The 19146-nt window shown below is 36.9% G+C and overlaps 1 protein-coding gene across 1 annotated transcript in view; it reads right to left on the reverse strand.

Moving 5' to 3' along the window:
- Positions 1-6474: 6474 nt before the first annotated feature.
- Positions 6475-19146, reverse strand: part of CNTN3 (contactin 3) — a 339447-nt gene continuing 326775 nt past the window's right edge. Inside the window, exons 21-23 of the mRNA XM_077994230.1 lie at positions 11228-11340; positions 10443-10611; positions 6475-8453 (exon numbers count right to left, since the gene is read on the reverse strand). Coding sequence (XP_077850356.1) covers positions 8353-8453; positions 10443-10611; positions 11228-11340 — 383 coding nt within the window. The 3' untranslated portion in view covers positions 6475-8352. The remainder of the gene's footprint in view (positions 8454-10442; positions 10612-11227; positions 11341-19146) is intronic.

A 19146-nucleotide genomic window follows, 5' to 3' on the forward strand; every position in this document is an offset into this window, starting at 1 on the left:
TGAACCTCAGAAAAAGCTGTGGGCATCTCCTTTCAATCTGGCATTTGCCATGTCAGTTTTCATCTTGAGGAGCAAGCAAGTCTACAAATGGGATCAATGAAAATGACATAAAATACAGAATAAGATGCATAAAGCATTTGAAGTATTAAGAATCTGGCACCAACCTTCTAATTCCTGCAATATTCTGAATAATGAGAGAAAAACAAAAATCAAATAGAAGGCTGGGTGCAGTGGCTCAGCCGGTAATCCCAGCACTTTGGGAGGCCAAGGTGGGCAGGTCACTTGAGGTCAGGAGGTCAAGACCAGCCTATCAACATGGTGAAAACCCATTTCTGTTAAAAATACAAAAAATAGCCAGGTGTGGTGGAGGGCATCTGTAATCCCAGCTACTCAAGAGGTTGAGGCAGAATTGCTTCAACCTGGGAGGTGGAGGTTGGAGTGAGCCCAGATTGAGCCACTGCACTCCAGCCTGGAAAACAGAGCAAGACTCCATCTCAAAAGAAAAAAAAAAAAGAAAGAAAATTGAATATAAGTATGGAATATGAGGGCTTACTTGTCCAGGTGCTGGCATAGTAACTTTATATATATATATTACTTTATATATTATATATATATGAAACTCTGGATGAACGAACTATCCTTTCAGATGGATACTGTTATTATGTGTATTTGACAATAGACCCTTAAACAATGATTCAGAATTTAAATATGCTATTTATTTAATATACTAAATAATTTCTCATATACTAATATATATGAGAGAGTATATATATGTGTATATATATGAGAGAGAGAGAGAGAGAGCAATTATTATGCAATAGAGGCAGATACTTCTCACTTACATTCTATATGTGAGGGAAGAAATTTAAAGTGGTTAAGTAACTTACTCTAAAGCACAACGCAAATGAGCAACAGAGCCAAGACTTGCTGGCTGATTCCAAAGCACATAATCTTTTTGTTTTTAGACGAAGTTTCACTTTTGTTGCCCAAGCTGGAGTACAACGGCGCGATCTCGGCTTACTGCAACCTCTGCCTCCCGGGTTTAAGCGATTCTCCTACCTCAAACCTCCCGAGTAGCTGGGATTACAGGCGTGTGCCACCATGCCTGGCTATTTTTTTTTTTTTTTTTTTTTGTATTTTTAGTAGAAACGGCGTTTCAGTTAGCCAAGCTGGTCTCAAACTCCTGACCTCAGGTGATCCGCCCGCCTCAGCCTCCCAAAGTGCTGGGATTACAGGCGTGAGCTACCGCGCCCGGCCCAAAGCACATAATCTTAATCATTTCCCAAACTCTGCTCTGTCATCATTCCTAAAATACAATTTATGTGTAACTACCAAGACTAGATTGCTGAGCTCACAGCTCTGCATAATTTTCTTACCACCAATATGTTGCTCAGATCTGGAAAATCTTCCCCCAGGCAAGTTCCCATCTGCAGCAAGTCACTGCCAGTTGCTTGGGAGCATTCTAAGTTCCAACTTCTCTCCTTAGCAGCTGGGGCTCATCCAGCATCAGAAACACCTGTAGCCTGCTGGCTGCCTTTTAAACAGCATGGTGGCTGTAAACAGAATGCTCTCTGTAGGACTTAATGAGTCTCGTAGTCTCATGTGTAGAAGTATGAGGATGTGTTATTTTAAAGAAAATTCTCTTTTAATGACTTTTCAGTGAAAGGTGAATGTCTGAAAACGAGTGAAGTATTTTCAATCATGATTACGTTGGAGAAGAGAACTTCCACTTATTTTCCCCTTTGCCTTTTCTTTAGACTCAAATCTTGACCTACATCCACTGTTCTCTCCCTCCTAAGATTAGTTCATTACTATGAAATGAATCTTCTGAGTGATGGAATGAGGCAACCAGATTCTTCCTCACTGCCTCCCCCAGATTCTTTTCACATTTCTTACCATCTCCTCTTTTAGAGGAGGGGTGGCAGAAGGAAGAAATGGGCTTTTCCTACAGAAAGGGCATGGCCAGAGGTTGCACAGAGACAAACTGTGTTTAATTTTTGAAGGGAGATGACTTTTGTTCATATGGCAATAGAAGCCAAAAAGATCACCTTTAGAGCTTCCAATCCCAACAGGACCTTGTCTGTCACTCAAGGGTAGTAGCCCTGGCAGTTGGAGGTAAACTGCTGCAGGTAAGAACATGAAAACAGTACTCTCTTCTCATAAAGGGGGCACCTATTAGACATTCTTCGCATGACTTCCTTTTACTCAATATATTGCTCTGTGCCAAGACTCTGTAAAATTCCTCAGCCCCTCGGACTCTTCAGACTGGCACTCAGAACTTCTCTGCACCCTAGACCAGACTTGCCAGGTCAAGTGACTTGTTTCCGTTCCATTACCATAATTCACGAGGGACACTTCGAATCATGTAAGGGCTTTATTTACTTAAAGGCAGAAGCATTCCTAAAACACAAGCGGCGCTTTGAATCTCTGATCAATCATCTTTCTAAATAATGTCCTTCTGAATAAGATTGCTGGCTGTCATTTGTGGTAACATCATCAGATATTGGCCATCTGGGTCCTGCTTTGAGAGAATAAGGATTACAGCCCGTATAGACTGAGCTCTTTTGTGTGCCCAGTATTGTGCTCAAAGCTCTATAAACATACTTATAGTCCTCACAACTACTTGGGCATACACACACACACACACACACACACACACACATATATATTTTATGAGACAGGGTTTCACTCTCACCCAGGCTGGAGTGCAGTGGTGTGATTACAGTTCGCGGCAACGTCTGCCTTCCAGGTGCAAGCAATCCTCCCAACTCAGCCTCCTGAGTAGTTGAGACCACAGGTGCACACCATCATGTCTCGCTAATTTTTGTATTTTTTGTAGAGATGAGGCTTTGCCATGCTGCTGAGGCTTGTTTTGGACTCCTGAGCTCAAGTGATCGGCCTGCCTTGGCCTCCCAAAGTGCTGGGATTACAGGCATGAGCCACCATACTCGGCCTGGGCGTATACCTTTTTCACCCTCAAATTTCTCTCTAGCCCCGTCCCTCTGCTTTATCGCTAGAATGTAAGGTCTCTGAGGGAAGGAGACTTGTCATATCACTAGTCCCAAGATGAGTGATTCATCTGAAACTCTGGATGAACGAACTATCCTTTCAGATGGATACTGTTATTATGTGTATTTGACAATAGACCCTTAAACAGTGATTCAGAATTTAAAGCCTAATAACAATAATATTATTAAGTTAGACAATGTTACTGAGTACCCATGAGTCAAGCTATGATGACAGTTTTCTGTGATTAGATCATGTAATTCCTCATGACAATCCTCCAGGTCAGGTCTTTTTATTGGTGGCATTTTAGAGATGAAGATTTTTTGTCTTGGAGGAATTCACCTGCTTGCCCAAAGTCACACAATTATTTAGGAACATGGCTAGGATTCCAACCCACATCAATGACTGGGAACCAATTTGTTAATTTTCTCTATGCAGATGGCCTGTATTTATTTCAAATAAATTTTATAATGCCTCTTATTCTCTTAATCATCATATCTTATTATTTCTAGAGGCAGCACAGAAGGAAAAATTAAGCAAACAAAATAAGAGACAGTGAGAGAAAACGATGACAAATCCACAGGTTTAATTTAAAAAATATGTACTGAGCACATAAAGATGAGTCCTGCACAATAAGAGTACTGTGCCAGGGATTAGGATCCCAACGAACATTTCACTGTACGATCTTTGAAGTTTAGCTTTGGATGGGAAGCCAATTTTGCCTGGATGCTTCGGAAATACCAATACAATCATCACATTGAATGGACATTTTCCACTTCCTCATTAGCCAGTCTAGATATACATTTCACATTAGCTTTCTGTCACATTCTACTGTCAAATGCCAAAGTAAAGCCATGAATTTGCCATCCTTATCATTACTCTCTGTATTTTCCAGGTAATGTCCAATTATACAGCACCTTACTCTTCCTCACAGTATTCATGATCAAAATAGAATTCTCAGGCTCTAAGATAATTTCAGCAGGCAGAGTAAGAATAAAGAATAAGAATGAAGACTGACAAATAACAGATGCATTATTTACTTACAAGTTTAATTCAATATGCATGCATTAATTCTCCATGCAAGTTCAAGAGGTAATTATCACCTACAAGTAAAGCAAGACATGTTGAATTAGGGCACTGGGCTCAAATAAAAACAGTAGAAAAACCTAACGATTTAAATGAACCATATCCCAATCTGTTTACATATTTTCTTTCAAAAGAATGGTACAATTTACTAATTGCTAATTTTGTAATTGCTGCTGTGGGTTGATTTTACCTCTAATATTTACTGAAGTGTATCCAAATTATAATGAATATCAGTGCAATTTTCATTTTTAAAAAGGGTAAAATACTTTAGAAAAAATGAACCCAATTAAGATTAATTTTAAATAAAAAAAGCTGGCATTATGAGACTATGAGACAGCAGGGGGGATTTTAATTGGGAAAAAAGAACATGTAACATCCTAATCATTTTGCATTCTATTTATGTCACTGAATTAAACTGTGTGGTTTTCACGGAAAACAATGAAACTATTGCAAATCAACACACAACATCTTCAAATTTTTAAAAAATATATAATGAAAGTTTAAATTTTTGCATACTATTTATTTAAAGAATTCTGGATCTGAGTCAGTTTTATCTTGGATAGCTTTTGGTGTAAGAATTAGAGAATATCAAAATTTACAATAGCTAAAGGAAGAATTCACATATTTTTAGTTCCCCAATATAAAATATGATAAATAATAGAACAAAGTACACTGCAAATTGATACTAGAGATGCTTACTCAGAATCTCTAGATCTGGTAAATCTGATTTCAAGCAGGATTAAGAGTCTAATCATGCATAGAGCTCAGAGGTTGCAGCCAAAGTGTGTAGGTTAGAATCCCATTTCATTACATCCTTGCTAGGATGTGCTTATGCAACTAATTGTCCTAAGCCGGTTTCCTCATCTGTAAAACAGGCTTGATAATGGACCCTAACTAATGAGATTTTTTAAATTTTATTTTTTACTTTTTATAGAGATGAGGTCTCGCAGTGTTGCCCAGACTGGTCTTGAACTCCTGGCCTCAAGTCACCCTTCTGCTTTGGCCTCTCAAACCACTGGGATTACAGGTGTGAGCACTTGCCCCTGCCATTAATGAGATTATTGTGAGGATTAATTTAGCAAACACAAAGTGCTTATCTCAGAGTCTGGCATGGAAATATATGTTATTTAATATTATCAATGTTATATTTCAATGACAAAATAATCTGATTCCAGAATCGCTTCACCCTATCTCCTAGAAACTCCTGGAATCATAGTTTTCTTCTCAGCAGAATAAGATCTAAAGAGAGTTAAAAAATTTAAAAGCAAAGACATCCCCCTTCAAGGGGTTGTCTCCTGTCTTCCATTGTATACATTTGCCTACTGATGGGAAGATGATGGCTCTAAGCATCCACACACATTTCATTTACTGCCTCTCAGCCCTTGACATGGGTAACACCAATCACTTCAGTTCACAAGAGAACATGTCAGCACAGAGTTTAGCATTGGCTGGAGATCTGACCACTGTGAGAGGAAAATGCTAGGATGGCCTCTATCCAGGAGATAGAGAAACTAAGGCTTAGAGAAGCTATGGAACTGGAATAAGAGCACACGGCCAGAAATAGGTAAAGGTGTTATTTAGAAGGCGGTATGATTCAAAGTTGACTTTCTGATTTTGCCATGCCAATCAGCCTTGCCTTCTGCAGGAGAGAGGACATTAACACTGTTTCAGTGCTATAATCTGTTTCTGCACATTTTCTGGGTCATTCCCCTTCATTAAGGTGTACTAATGCACCCATTACCACTGTGCTTAAATCTAGACTCACACACATGCACACCCAGATACAACCCCTATAACATAGTTTTCCCACTTAATTTTCTTGCCTCTAAACAAATCTTTCAATTATCATGTAAGAAAATGATTGGTATTTTAGCTGTCCTTCTCCTTACATCAACAATAACATTTGAAACTGTTTAAAAACATCTTCCACTAAAATGTTGGAAATATTTAGAATATCTATCATAAGGATTATTTAAAAGCAAGTCTCTAACACTGATACCAATGAGGCAGTCTATGAACAACTTAATGCATTGATATTAATTTTAAGAAAATACTTGTCAAAAATGTGGGAGTAGACATTTGTAATCAAATAAAGTCAGACAAAGTTAGAGACCATAATTCTATTAGGTGAATTTTCTGCTTCCCCGTTCTTCAACTTCTCCCCACAGCTGAAACACCTGTAATGTACAGGTCATTGTCTCAAATTGCTGATTGTACTAAGTCAGTAGGGCATTAAAATATTTTTAAATATCCTGCTAAAAGATGGAAAAGTTAAATGTTGGCTGAAAAGTTTAAGAAACGATAGCCTTAGCGTAACTATTATGGTAGTCTCCTATTCCCCCTGTAGACATTCACGATACCACAGTTAATACTGCACACGCATTTGCTTGTTATAAATTTTATTAGAATAGAAAATAATACATACAGATAACCATAGGATACACACACAGGAATTGAAAGATAAATTTTATACTTTTCAATATGAAACAAAGTACATATCTCATGGAGATATATTGCTAAAAACAACATGAAACAATAGAGCAGTCATCTTGGAAATAAAAAGTATAGGAACATATAGGAATTACTAAATAATAAAAAGGTCCAACTTCATTACATGTAGCATAAAATACAAGTATTGGAGAAAGTGTTTCCCTACTTTTGACTGGAAATAACAATGGTCATATGAAATCTACTAGTCATTCAGATTGTTTCAATATATACAGTATATATGGACCTTATAGAGAAAGTTATAAATATTTATTCTTTTTGTGTATGATGACTTTATCTTAAACGTAATCTCTAAATGTAAAATACTGCTTTATGGTGATATCAGAATTTCCCTAATTTTTAATCTTTCTTGATATCTGAACTGTTTTCAAATTCTGATATCATTGGAAATATGAACAAGTTCCTGCAAAATGTGAAATTGGTAGGAAATAGGTAAAAAATTGATTTTGCAATGTTGAATACTCAATCTGTCGATTTTAATTTATTCTTTATATATTGCTATGAAGTCATGTCTTCAACAATTTTTTGAAAACCACATATTGAAAGATTGAGTCATACATATCAAAGTCAGCAGCATCGCCTTGGTTCTATTACAAATTTAACTCAGGAACTAAAAAGTCTGCCAGACTCACTGAGATAGATGGTGGGATCTCATTAAAAAACCATCTCTGCCATCCAAAAAGAGAGGGTCCCTTAATGGAACTGGAAATTGAAATGAGGGATTTTGTGGATTTTGTTAACTATTTGGGTTGAGATTCAGGTCATTCCTGATTTTTTCCTCTTGGTTTTAATGAAACCTGAAAGCTTGTTCATAGCTGTGAAGGAAACAATTCCTTTTTTAATTTAAAAAAAAAAACTGTTTTTTTTGAGAAACAAAAAAATGTGATCATTTGAATTTTAGAATGCAACTGAATGAAACAATTTTAGAATGTAACTGAATGAAACAGAATGAAGCTTGAAAATCTGGCTGGTCTTCATGACTTTGATGTGATTAAATAAATTCATACTAATATTTTGCACGGGTCCATTGCATTTGGGGTGACAAAGCACTTTCATACTTCCTTCTTTATCTTTTAAAAATTAATTCATGGGCAAAGGCTGATCAGATAGGTATTAGTATCTCTATATTTTATAGAGGAATAATTGAGAGGTACAGACAGCAGAGTGATTTGTAGAGTCTTACAACCATTTAGCAGTATACCAAACCAAACACCATTCTTCTCAGCCCCAGAGAAGCATTTCCCAACAATGCTCTTTTGAATCACATGCCACTCTTCTCCAACAAGATAATTTTTAAAATGTATGCTTCATCCTTGGGGACTTAAATCAGCATTTCAAATTGATACTGGTTAAGTCTTCCAAATAATGCTATTATAATGGGAAAAGAGCATTTGAATTAAATGAAGGAGTCTTTCAATGTAAAAAGAAGTTCTCATGCGTGTGTGTGTACATGTGAGAGTGTGTGAGTCTTTATCCATAGGCAGTGCTTAAACTCATAGCTAAAGAACATTTATATCAAAAGTCTGAAGTATGTAATATGTAAATTCCTTTGGTTTATCAAGTTAATATTAAGGCATTTCAGATTCCCCTAAAAGGATTTACTGTTTTTTTAAATTATATTCATATTTACCTATAATGAAGTAGAAAGTTAAAAATAAGAGTTGAAAAAAACATGCATAATCACTGCATTTCATGAAAGCACATTTTTGGTAATGAAATAACTTTCCAATAAATAATAAAAAGGAGCTAATATCACCACAGGGCATATACAATAAAGAACAGTACTATAGGCAGATAACTTGACATAGGGTGAACATTCGAGATGGCTGAAGTGGATCCTCTTGCATCCATACCTGTCAAAGATGATGAACAGCTCATTAATAAGGATTGTACAATATGTAATCAGGGTGCTAGAGACTGGATGTTTGTGGTGTTCCCCCCAAATTCTTTGTTGAAATCCTAACCCTCAATGTCAGAGTATTAGGAGGTGAGGGCCTTTGAGAGGTGACACTGAATCTGCCAGCAACTTGACCTTGGGCTTCTCAGACTCCCCTCCAGAACTGCAAGAATTAAGTTTCTGTTGTTTATAAGCCACCTGTCTATGTAATTTTGTTAGAGAAGCCAAAAGGGACTAAGACACACAGTAAAAGCAGTATCTCTCCTATTAAAACTGAATCACTACATGAACCTATGCTGGCAACACAAGTTGTTATTAGCCTTCATTTTATTTACTAATGCAGCATATACTAGTTGCCAAGAGTAACTATAAAAACACTAATGTGTTTTAAGTTTTCTTAAATGATTCTAGGCTTTGTTCATCTACTATTATTTAACTTTAATTGAAATTGGAAAAACAACTTAATCATTATGAAAACAATTATACTTGATCACAAACAACTTTGAGATAATTCAATGGTTTAATTAAACAATGCTTCATTGGTAAGGGTTTGAAGAGTCTGTGCTTGTTTCTATTTTATGCATTTCCAGATAAATTATTACACATAATATAAAACATCATCTTTTAAAAAGCAATAAATAAAAGCACCATTTTCATAGAGATGGCCCTGTGTGGTCACTTGCAAGCTCAGCAAGACAGCAGATGTCAGATGAAAAGGCTACTCTTGACTCAGCAGCCCTAAAATGCTAAAATAACATCTGTCCCTGCAAAAGCCTAGAACCTATTTCTTTTAAAATTGCCACTTTGCTCATATTATAATGCTAACTCTATGCCTTGCACCATTCAGGGAACAAGAAGCACATATTCATTATTTCAAAATCTAAATTAACAGTAATAATAAACTTAATTTCTAGTTTTGCTCTATTGAAGTGCATACAGTTTTAGAGAGTTCTGTAGTCCAAGATGGGTTCTGTAGACTTTTACATTGCAGAACTTAGTTCTGAAATAAGTAGTTCCTGTTTTCTTAGTATAGCTTTGTTTGTTTTAGTCTAAGTATGGCAGTCTTTATGGTTTTACAGAAAGATAAAATTCCTCCAAGTTTTCTATTTCCCTTTCTCTTCAGTTACTAATGTCTGCCATTTTGTTTTCCAAGATTAAAGACAAAAGTTTCAGTCCTGATTGCCCAATACTATAGACTAGGCCATGCTAAATGAATGGAAACAGGGAACAAAGTCATTTATGTCACTAAGAACTATAGAATAGCATATGAAGTCAAAATGGGCTCTACAATAGCTAAACTGAGGCCAGAGAACTCCAGACCTGGGATTTAAAAGTGAGAATAAAATTTATTCTAGCATTGGCAGTTGATAAAATATGCATACCAAAGTCTGCTTCCAACTCTAAACATATAATTTCCATAGTAAAATAGGTTTTACTTGGATTTGGAAAGGAAAAATTAATATGAACCTCCTTGGAAGCTAGGAGAAGAATTTTTAAGGAGTCTTTTAGTTTGGCACAGGTAAGTGGTTTAGGACTTTGACAATGTTAATCATTCTATTTAAAGAATTGATAAGATTTATCTATAAGTTGTAGGAGGCAAATAACTAGATTATTAAAGATCTTAAGTGATTAGGGAATTCTGCTTTTATAGGAGATCCAAAGGGAAATTTAAGTAAAACTCAGAATGAGGAAAAAAAAATCAAATTAAAGGAAGTTTTGCTAAATATTTTTTTACATCTTTTCTTCATGCCCTCATTTTTTTCTCCCTATTTTGCACCACTCTTGAGGGGTTCCTTTTGCCCTCGTCTCACCTACCAAAACCTTACCGGCATTTGGATGAAAGGCTTGCTGGTAAGAAAGAATGGACAGAGGGACACTGATTGACTCACTATGGGGGAGAGTAACCTGATATCAATAAAGTAAATAATGGCTTCCACCAACTTACTGGTTATTCGTGGAATCCTGATCTGTTCACTACTGGTCCCATCCCCTCCATCTGTTGTGGCCTTGACTTCAATAATGTAGTCCTCTTTAATGGGCAGCAAAAGTTCAGCTGAAGTTTTATTTGTGTTCAGTACTTGTACGTTATTTTGACTGCTAGTCCTATAGAAAACCTAAAATGCATGAACAGATACACTTACTTGTTATATTGCCCCTTTTTGTTTTCTTCATGGAACTTGTCACTCTGAAATTAATGAATTTTGTCTTTCTATATCCACTAGAATGTAAGATTCATTCATGACTCTAATTGTAAGTCTTGGATTAGAGGTTAGCACATGGCAGAATCACCAGGTTCTCAAAATCAGGGAGGCTTGGGAAGAGTGAACTTCTCCCATGGAAAAGCCCAGTTAGGCTGTGTAGTTATGAGGCTGGACAGATAAGGCAGGGACATAGTGTATGGGCCTTGAATGCCTGACCATGGAATCACAGCCAATATTTTTATTTATTTATTTTTAAGTAGTATATAGGTGAGCATCAATAGTAGCAAACTAACACACAATTTGGAAACATTGTGTCCAAAATTCCCACTTGAACAGAATTCTTTCACTTGAAACCATATTTAAGAAGACATTTTGAAAAATTACCCATTTTATGGAAAGTTTGGTATCTTTGTCAAAATTAGATTACATAAACCATATCAATATATAGAAAAATTCACTTATACCTAGCTTCTCTTGAAAAGTACTGCCAAAATTACGAAAATGAAGCATTGCAAATGAGAAAACTTACTTTATATCCTGTTACTTCTGACTCATTCTCCATGGCTTTAACTTGCTCCCAATTAAGTAACACTTTAGTGTCTGTGGCATTCCAAACAACATTTCCTGGTGGCTGACTGGGAGCTTGAAATGCAAAATGAGAATTAAAACAGATTGAAGTACAAGAAGTGATATTTTACACGGAGGAGATGATGGCTATTACAGGAAGCTAGTGGAAGTAGAATGGGATGCCTTTGGTAATGCTTGGTGTAACAGATGAAATCAGAAAAAAATAACAGTATATAAATTTCCTTTTTTTTAAGAAAGGTATTTCATTCATGCACCAAACCCATATGACACGTAATTTATTCATGTAACAAACCTGCACATGTACCCCTGAATCTAAAATAAAAGTCCCAAAAAAGGCATTTCAATTAATGTGTGAGATAATTCATTTTATCATACTCATCATATACGTTAGAGAATTTCACACTTATTGTGCTTATGTCTCCTTGAAAACACGTTGATAGGGGAGATAAGGAAATTCCTTTATCTACCACTAGAGGGCCGCTTGTTCCTAAACCAAGAAAGGAAGGCGGCGAGACTTATTTTGACGCATACAGAGGCTGGAAGAAATTGCCAAATGGACAGATTAAAGTTGTATGAAATGAAGTGTACATGATTTTGGAGCCAGCCTTATATGATAAGATGGGCAAAATGTGAAGCAATCAAAAATAAGAATTGCTTAGATTTATTCCCGTGGAGTAATAGCTATACACATGAAAAATTGCAAGAGAGTCTATATTTTAAAGTCTTCGTTCTTCAGGCTTAAATCAATTTTTGAGAAAAATAAGGCAAAATGCTAAAAAGTTAATGAGAATTCCATTAGGGGATTAATGAAACTCTCTGCGGTTTCTAAACTTAGATTCATAATTTAGTTCCTTTTCATGAACACTGGACTGTAAACTCATGCTAAGGGGTGAGGGTGTTGAGGGATGGCTGATAGCATTTGTCAATAGCAACACAGGGCACTGGAAAAATCAGTTTCTTGTCAATAACAACAACAAACATAATATTATTCATTCAACAACAGCATCACAATTGCCCCCAGTGTTGAAATATGTTGTATTTGTAGATTTAACCACAGAATGTGATTTGGCTAACTGAATTTGTAATGGAAAATGATATAAAACATTGGCTATCCGGAGAAATTTCTAAACATCATTGACTCATGCCATAGGGGAAATACAGCTGAACTTACAGATAGGAAGAATTCAAATACATTTATGAGTCTAATGATACCAAACAAGATTGAATTCCCATGGATTTCTTTTGCTTATTGGGTCTTTTAACATATTTCTACGTTGCCTTTAAAATTATGTGATGTGGGTATTCACAATGAGTTTAGGTCAGCTAAGATTGTCGAGCTGCAATGCTCTGATAATAACAACAAAAAATGATAGCAGCTGCTTAGGGTTGAAATACTAATGACCATATTCTGGTTACTCAAATAATACGAATGTACAATTTTTAGAACATTTTCCCAAAGCCAGTGATTCCCTGTGGCCTGACAGCACTATAAAAGGACAGGTTTGGTTTGATGCAGCTGAGCTATACCACAGCATGGTTTGTTCCAACAAAAGGTGTGTGTTTGGAGGTTACAGAAAGTTTGAGTAATTTTGGTTAAATCACCTATATCAACATCAGCCTTCAGGGAGAAATGACTGCAAATACAACACTGGGGTTTATCTTGTATGAGTCACAAAACAGGTGGGCTGAATGAGTTCAGCTTGAAATGAATACTTTTTGAAATGACAAAAAGAGAAAAAAAAAAACAAAAAAAGGAAAAGAAAAAAGAAATAATAGGGTTGAATTTTGTTCTTTTTGAATCATACTACTGTTTTCTAAACATCAGATAGTCATATGTATCATTTTTGTCTATTTAAAAAAATAACTTGGTTTAAGAAAAATTAAACATCTATTTTACCTTCATCTCAATAGTATTCACATAATAATTAGCTTGATGTGCTAGTTACATTTTTGGGCACTCTCTAAAATAAATGAATTTAATGCCTAATATAAAAATTTTCAATTTTAATAATGTTCGCGAACTACCTTAAAATCAACTCTTACCACCACTGGTAAGAATAACAGTATTTGGGAAATTTTGGACCAGATAAACTTTCACCCATGTTCAAAATGGTATTATTAGTAACTAATACTTAGTACACACCTACAATGTGTTAGGCATTACAGAACATGCTTTAATATCATTTACTTAATCCTCATTATATTGCATTGTAATAAAGCCCATTTCTGTACATATGTAATCTGGACCCAAAGTTAAAATTTAAAAAGATTGTATAAACATGTTCATGACAGCATCATTCAAAAGATGGGTAGATGAACAAAATGGGGTATTTACCTATATTGAAATATTATTCAGCCTTAAAAACATAAAATTTGGACACATGTTAGTTATAACATGGATGAACCTTGTGGACATTATGCTAAGTGAAATAAGCCAGACACCCAAAGACAAATACTTTATAATTCTATTTATTTGAGATATTCAGAATAGTCAAAAATTCATAGAGATAGAAAATAAAATGCTGGTTGCCAGAGGCTGGTGGAAGGGGAAATGGAGAATTACTTAATGAGTGTAAAGTTCCAGTTCTGCAAGATGAAAAGGGTTCTAGAGATCTATTGCACAGAAATGTAAAAGACTAACACTATTGAACTCTATGTTTTAAAAAGGTTAGTACAGTAAATTTTATGTTATGTGTACTTTACTACAATGAAAGGTTTAAAAAAACTTGCTAAGATACACGACTAGTGAGAAGTAGTACGTGGATTCAATCCATGTCTGTTTAAGTCCTCTGCGCCTTGAGAGGATTATGCTTCTCTGCCTAACTCTCACTGATGTTGGCCTTGGCTATGGGACTTGTGGTTCCCTGCCTGTAGACGGGCATAATTCTCCTTCTCATTGGCATCCCATAGATATAGGACTTCACCATAGGACTTCTCTCAACCAATGGAATGTGGATAAAAGGGAAATAGGCCACCCCAAGTGGCAGCTATAAAAGTTATTGAAGAGTATGGTTTGCTTTCCTCTCTTTTCTCTTTGCCATGAGATTGCCATGTCCCAGAGATTGGCTACTCCATCATTCTGGGTTCAGGAGTGGAGAAACAATGGATCATATCTGAATCTCACTCATGATGAACATATAGTATGAGTTGAAAAAAAAAGTATAGTTTTAGGCCACTGAGGTTTGGGGGTTTCAGGTACCTCAGCCTGGACTAGCCTAATCTGATATAGCTATTAACCAGTAGTTTAGATAGCTCTGAAGCAACACAACGAACTTTTGTAAAGGTATGGAGTCAAGTAATGAAGTAGGAATGAGCAGGGGATAGTTGATAGTGTAACTTCTGGGACTTCTAATTTTACTTTTTGTATTTGAACCTGTGTGGAAGTGCAACCCAGAATAGGACGATTGAGTTCCAAATTTTATTGGACCTAAACTGGTAAGTAGTCTACATTTTGAAATTCTTTGGAAATCATTTGTCAACATTCATATCATACAGGTTTTTCCTGTCAACCTCTACCGTTGGCGGCATGCTAAATTAGAAAAAACCGGGAAAAAACTAATCCTAGTAAAATGATGATATATCACTAAATTTAAATCACAACACTAATTGAGAGGATACACATAATCATTTCAGTAATTTTAAGTGTTACATAATGAAATAACTTTCTCTTGAGACGTTTTTATTATTGTTGTTCCTTAAGCACCCATCATGATCCTCTGTGCACCTGATTTTCAGACTCCTCAACATCAGCTTCATAGATTTTACTTACTCTGCAGATACTTGCCTGAAAACAAGTGATTACTATCATATAACCATGATTAGATGAAGCTGGGAAGCTGGGAATATAAGACATGTCTATCCACAGGAAAAATGGCTAAATAAATTGTGGTGTTCATCACAATGGAATATCATCCATGGGCAGTTACAATACAGTATACAGGTAACCAAATACACAGCACAACCTCCACTGCATAAGAGAAACTATTCATAGAACAGAAGTCTGGAAGGAAAGACAAATGATATTAATCATGGTATTTCTGAGTGATAGGATTATGAGTGAATTTTATTTTTTCTCTATAGATTTTTTCCCCCAAATTTTCTACAATAAATGTTTTCCTTTATATAATACAAAGTAGAGGTTGTTAAAATAAAGAATATTATTGCCTGGAGTTTTCAATGGTGATGTCTCACAGTGGTAACAGTGAAGCTGGCATTTACTTTCAAAATCCGAAATTTTAAGAACATATGTTTGCTGTGATTAATTATACAAAACTCAGTATGTTTCTCAACTCTTTTTCTTGGCCACCTGATGGTAATGAGATGACTTACATGATAAAAAGTTGTTACAACTAGTAGCTAGAAGTTACACTTTGCACTTAGACTTCACTTGAGATGATTATTAACATTCATAACTAAGCTGCTTAAACATGTGGCATTGTGCAACAATCATGTAATCAAAAGCAAAAGTCAATTATGTGCCCCCCCACAATAATAAGATACAGTTGTTTTGGAATCACTGAAAACTTTTATAAATGGATCTAATTTCATATCAAAAGAAATTGACACCATGTTTTAAAACACAAAAAAATCATCTACTTTTTAACTCATCTGAAACCCAACCTAGAATACCACGGTAGGTCTTTCTTTGATTTTTGGCTTTCAATGTCTGGGAATTTCCTTAATCAAAAGTTCTCCTTTGGATAATAAAAGTATGTGAGATTATAAACTATAAGGAGAACATTTACAATTGTCTAGAGCAGGGGTGTCCAATCTTTTGGCTTCCCTGGGCCACAATGGAAGAAGAACAATTGTTTTGGGCTGCTCATAAAATGCACTAACACTAACGATAGCTGATGAGCTTAAAAAAAAATCGCAAAATAATCTGATAATGTTTTAAGAAAGTTTATGGATGGGTGTTGGGCTGCATTCAAAGCTGTCCTGAGCCACATGTGGCTCACTGGCTGTGGGTTGGATAATCTTGGTCTAGATGATTCACAGGCAAGTGGGGCAGATTTTCAAAAAAGTGCCAAAGCTCTTACAAAATAAAGTTCATAAGTTTTACACATTTAGTTAGAGTTTCTCCTGATTCTTTATTAGTAGAAGCTTCCTGGTTGAACACTAGTAAAGTTCAATATTATACTGTTATCTTTCTTCAGAGTTTACAAAACCAGAAATGACTTTGCTGAAGCCCATAGACAGGGGGAAAAAACCTCCTAAATCTGAGGAATGTACATTAATTGGCTTGTATTCCATCACATGTGTGATGTGTGGTGTGTCATATACAAATATGATTAGGTCACATGCACTAAATCTGAGGAATGCACATTAATAGGCTTGTGTTCCCTCATATGTGTGATTTGTGGTGTGCATATACAAACATGATTACTTCACATGCACTGTGGGATGTCATGCACAGAAAAGCCAACAAATAGCATTCAGTCACCTGCAGGAAAATTCGCTTTTAATCTTCCCATGGCTTGAAGAGAAAGTTAGATTTGGGGGCTAGAAGGTCTTTAATATCCCCTCTATACTAACATCACAAAGAGGGAACAGGTCTGGAGAATTCTATAGGCAAGAATATGTTCCTACTATTTAGAAAGGAGGGTGGTCTAGTTTTCACTGTACTTACTATTATTAAACTTATTATTTGGTTAACATCTATTTATGGTAATGATACTGGTCCTCCATTTCTCAGATAAAAAGCTAGTTTCCATTTTTTAAAATTTATCTAAGTAAAAATAGGTCAATTTTTAAGAAAAAAAATAGTAGGTATATATTAATAGAAAAGGTTGGAAACAATTGGCAAAATAGGTGGATCACATATGAAATTTGGCAAATTTTGCAATAATGTGTATCCTGAGGCAAAACCTAGACTGGACAATTATACAATTAAGTCATATATATATAAAATTTTAGAACTTCCAAATTCTGTTTGAGGTAGGAATAGTCATGTAATAAAAACCTTCTAAAATATTCAGACTCATTCTTTCAGCGCCTGCCTTATTCACATTTCCCTTTTACTTCCCCAAGACACACCTACTTGGAACAGATCATGGCAAATGGGAGGCAGGAGTAGACTGCGGCTCCGACTCGGATGGACAGAGTAGCATGTGGAGGCTTGCACTGTGGAATTTTCACTCCAGAACAACTGCAGGAATAAAACAGGAAACCCAAGAGGACCCACAGACCCTCTGAAGGAGGTGGATTGCTCCTGCAAGACCCAGGAGACATCCCAAATATTGTGAGTGCTCAAACTATAGAAGTGGGAAAGGGAGGTCCTCCACCCCCAAAACACACACCCCCACTGGGGAAACTGAAGGTCTAGTTTATGGGAGAAGATTCCCACCTTACCTGGAGCTGAAAGCTGAGTCAATTTAGGAGCTGAGTGAAATACAGGGGTAGAAGAAGCAGCGGGAAAGGCCCTGTGAGTTCACGGGTCCCCAAGCAAGCCACTCCTGCCTGGCATCACGGGGATCCTTCGGGAGGGTGACCAGAGGCACGAGGAAAACACCACAACGAGAAGGAAACCTCCAGCTAAACTTTGTAACAATTTGAACTGCTTGAGAAGCCTCCTGGCTAGAACTTGGGGGAGGCAGTAAATCTGGCATGCAGACTTGACAGGTGGGGGAAGAATTAGAGCCCTTTTCTTTCCCAGCTGGGAGGTGGGTAGCCTGGGGAAACTTCTCAGCCCTGCCTGCCCACTGCCTGGAAATAGACTTGTTTGCTGTCAGTGGGGGTATGGTGGGAGTGAGACTGGCTCTTCGGATTGCGTGGGAGCTAGGTGAGGCCTGTGACTGCTGGCTTTCCTTCATTTCTCTGACAACCTGTGTGACTCCGCAGAGGCATCCATAATCCTCCTCGGTACATAACTCCATTGACCTGGGAGCCTCACCCCTATCCCCACAGCAGCTACAGCAAGACCCGCCCAAGGAGAGTCTGAGGTCAGACACACCTAGTCCTGCCCCCACCTCATGGTCCTTCCCTACCCACCCTGGTAGCTGAACACAAAGGGCATATACTCTTGGGAGGTCTAGGCCCCGGCCCACCCACTGTTCCTCACCATACTGCCACAGCTGATGCTCTCTGGAAAGCACCACCTCCCAGCAGAAGGCCAACCAGCACAAAAATAGAGCATTAAACCACCAAAGCTAAGAGCCTTACAGAGTCCATTTCACAGCCCTGCCACCTCCACTGGAACAGGTGCTGGTATCTATGGCTGAGAAACTCATAGAGAGTTTACATCACAGGACTCTGTAGAGACAACCCCCAGTATAAGCCCGAGCCTGGTAGACACGCTGGGTGACTAGACCCAGAAGAGAGATAATAATCACTACAGCTTGGCTCTCAGAAAGTCACATCCATGGGAAAAGGGGGAGAGTACTATCAAGGGAACACACCGTGGGACAAAAGAATCTGAACAACAGCCTTCAGCCCTAGACCTTCCCTCTGACAGAGGCTACCCAAATGAGAAGGAACCAGAAAAGCAACTCTAGTTATATGAAAAAACAAGGCTCTTTAACACCCCCCAAAATCACACTAGCTCAGCAGCAATGGATCCAAACAAAGAAGAAATCCCCAATTTACCAGAAAAATAATTCAGGAGGTTAGTTATTAAGTGAATAAGGGAGGCACCAGAGAAAAGTGAAGCCCAATGCAAGGAAATCCAAAAAATGATACAAGAAGTGAAGGAAGAAATACTCAATGAAATAGGGAGCATAAATACAAAAAATGAAAACTTCCAGAAACACTGGACACATGTATAGAAATGCAAAATGCTCTGGGAAGTCTCAGCAATAGGATTGAACAAGTATAAGAAAGAAATTCAGAGCTTGAAGACAAGGTCCTCAAATTAACCCAATC

Source organism: Macaca mulatta, chromosome 2 (assembly GCF_049350105.2).
Source record: "Macaca mulatta isolate MMU2019108-1 chromosome 2, T2T-MMU8v2.0, whole genome shotgun sequence".
Classification (NCBI taxonomy): domain Eukaryota; kingdom Metazoa; phylum Chordata; class Mammalia; order Primates; family Cercopithecidae; genus Macaca; species Macaca mulatta.